The following is a 3,107-nucleotide window of genomic DNA, read 5'->3' as shown; positions in this document are numbered from 1 at the left end:
ATACCCTAAGAGTGTGTTTGGATGAAGAAATTTAAAATTCTAAAGAATTTAAAATTTTGAGAATTTTAAATTCTTTAATTTAAATTCTTTCATTTCTAAAATTTTGTGTTTGGATAAAAAATTAGATTTCTTCATTTTTAAAATTTTGTGTTTGAATAAAGAAATTAAATTTGTTCATAGGATTTTAATAAAATTTAATTAGATTGAGTTCTGCAAGGATGTTAATAGGATTTAATTTTCTAATGATGCATCGGAAACACCCCGTTGTGTATGCTTTCTTCTTTTTCAGAGGAATCTTAATGTACCAAAAACCCAGAACTCAACTCAAACCCACATCTCTCTCTTCTCTCTTCACCCCAAAATGCCTTCTCAATCAGAAACTCCTTCTCCTCCCATCCTGGAAGCCCAAGCCCAACAAAACCTACAAGCCCGTTACCATCTTGGCCTCTTTTCCTCCCGGGCCCACCTCCGGCCTGGCCCAAACCCTAATCTCGCTCCTCCGCTCCATCCTGAACTGGGCTAACGCCGTGCAGGAGCACGGCATGCAGAAGAAGCGCGCCTTCTACACCCACCAGAACTGGCGCGACCATCGCAGCTCCCTCCGCCACCTCCGCCACGTCTTCTCCAGCCTCTCCTCCCGCGTCATCCTCTCCCTCGTCACTCCCGTTCTCTTTTTCACCGCCTTTGCCGCCGCCATCATCGCCGACAACGAGGCCCTCCTCCTCCACCTCCTCCTGGACTTCCTCCCCCTCCTCCGCCCCTCCTCCCTCCCCTACCAGCTCATCCTACAACGCAAAAGAATTTGAAATTCTTTCATAAAATGAAAGAATTTGAAATGCTAATATTTAAGTTAATTAAAATCCCTGAACAAAATACTCAAATTTCAATTTCTTTTCAAATTTTTATCCAAACATCTTATTTAATTGAAAAGTAATTAAAATCCTTTAAAAAATTGAATTATCCTATTAAATTTATCCATCCAAACATACTCTAAGAAATAAGAGTGGCTAAGCCCCTTTTTTAATATTAATGTTTTGATTTCAAGTCCAATAACATCATGGATAAATAAATTATTTAGTCCTCGAGCTATCTATTTATTGATAATTTAGTCCCTATATTTTTTAAATGATCAATTTATTTCACAAATATGTAAATATTATGATAAATTAGTCCAACCATTTATTATATAAGCCATGCAAGTCGCTAACTAATTTATCAATAAGTATTGTAGTTTTAGGATCACTCTTACATTAAGTGTCATAGTTTAATTATCAAATTTTCAATATATTTAACAATTTCACTAAGCTGTGTGTATATGTACGTATCATTTATACTATTTTAATTTAAAAAGTAGCATGAAGTAAAAAAAAAATTCCTATATATCTATTTATTTTAATATATATGTATCGTTTGGGTCCATAGATTAACGTGACAACTAAGGTGACATTAAAATATGCATGTCAGTCATAATATGAGGTAATTGGACTAATAAGCTATTGATATATGTTTGAATTTTAATGATTATATTATTATCTTCTTATTACGAATTATCTATAACTTGTTTATGCTTATTAGCAACCGCCTATAAAATGATTATGAATTATCTATAAGTTGTTATGTTGTTAGGTAATCACTTATCAAGTGACTACTAATTATCTATAGATAATCAGGTTCAAAACTCTTGTTTAACACTATAAATAAATAGGTTATATCTTTAATTTTTTATTGATTTTCAACTCACTCAAATACTTACTTGAGCATCGGAGTCTGTGTCTTTTACATATACACTTCCCTTGTTTCTCGGGTGGAGAACACTTTGACAAAGATCAACTTTGTAATCTATTTCAAATTTCGGTAAATAGAATATACATAAAAATAAAAATATTATTTTAGTAAATACAAATTAAAAATATTTTTAATTAAAAATATTCTAATAATATTTATTTTTTAAAAATTTAGTATTTAAACGAATTTTTTATTATTTCAAAATTAAATGTAACCAAAATTAATTTTATAAAATTACCTTTATTAAAATTAATTCTATCGATGTATACAAACAAGGAAAAAGTTGATTGATTATTATTCAGAAAAAAAAAAGGAAAAAAGGTTGATTGAGACATTTACCCCCACAAACCGTACAAAGTCCAAACAAACAAATCCAACTTCAATTATATAACATAGGATAGGACGGTAGCGGAGTGCGTCACCTTTGTTTTGTCTGCATGTTTTAATAAAATAAATAAATAAATGAGTATGGATCTCGCTTCATTTTGTTTGTAGCAAACATAGGTTTCCCAAGATTCAGACCTACATCTAGAAACACATATTACATTGATAAATTGTATTATGCATTTTTTTAAAATTGTAAGATAAAGAGAGATAAAAAATTAAAATATGTCATATATAACTTTGTAAGCACTCTTTTATTTGCCTTAAAACTGAAATGTGAACTGTGAAGTCTTCTCCCTAAATTTTAACAACGTAGAAAAAAGATTAAAAAAGTAATATTAAAAAGTTGTCATAAAAAATAATGAATGAATAATGTAACCTTTTTATTGCATTCTTCTCTTGGTTTATTGTGGTTGCCCAAGTTTTTTGCCCATCTCATTACTTTTCACTGTATTTTGCAGAGTGTTTATTGCCAATTGATAAACTTATCATTATTGATAGTGGGTGATTTGTATAAAAGTTTTAGGAATGAGACACGTTTTCAAATATATTATTTATTAAATATTATAAAAATTTATGAATCTAACTTCATATTTAACGTGCTTCTCTTAAGATTTTCTAATTTTCAAATGAATTTTTATCGTATAAAAAAATAAATTTTAAGTAATAATAGTCTCTTTTAATACACTATAACTTCTTTTTATTTTAATAAGAATTGAATATACATGGACTATATTCATTATAAGAAAATACTAGTTATGATAATTATAAAATATAAAATATAAGTATTAACAAAACAAACTTACCGGTATAATATTATTTATTCTTTTAATAAATCACAGGCCTATATTCTAAGACCGCTGCAGTAAAAAAATACTACTATTCTAAGACCGTTATCGTCATTTCACGCTTCATCTTTATGTTTTTTTAATATTGGA

The 3,107-nt window shown here is 29.3% G+C and overlaps 1 protein-coding gene across 1 annotated transcript; it reads left to right on the top strand.

Annotated features, from left to right (window-relative positions):
- Nucleotides 1–299: 299 nt before the first annotated feature.
- LOC114394615 (UPF0187 protein At2g45870, chloroplastic-like) lies at nt 300–806 on the top strand. The gene has a single exon (XM_028356293.1). The coding sequence runs from the start codon at nt 300–302 to the stop codon at nt 804–806; it is 507 nt and encodes a 168-aa protein (XP_028212094.1).
- The last annotated feature ends 2,301 nt before the right edge of the window (nt 807–3,107 follow it).

The sequence above is a fragment of the Glycine soja genome, chromosome 1, assembly GCF_004193775.1.
Source record: "Glycine soja cultivar W05 chromosome 1, ASM419377v2, whole genome shotgun sequence".
Lineage (NCBI taxonomy): Eukaryota > Viridiplantae > Streptophyta > Magnoliopsida > Fabales > Fabaceae > Glycine > Glycine soja.
This window is presented reverse-complemented; position numbering and strand designations above follow the sequence as displayed.

Bases quoted from the DNA above. Each gene is read 5' to 3' on its own strand.
- LOC114394615 (XM_028356293.1), top strand. From the start codon at position 300: ATGTACCAAAAACCCAGAACTCAACTCAAACCCACATCTCTCTCTTCT.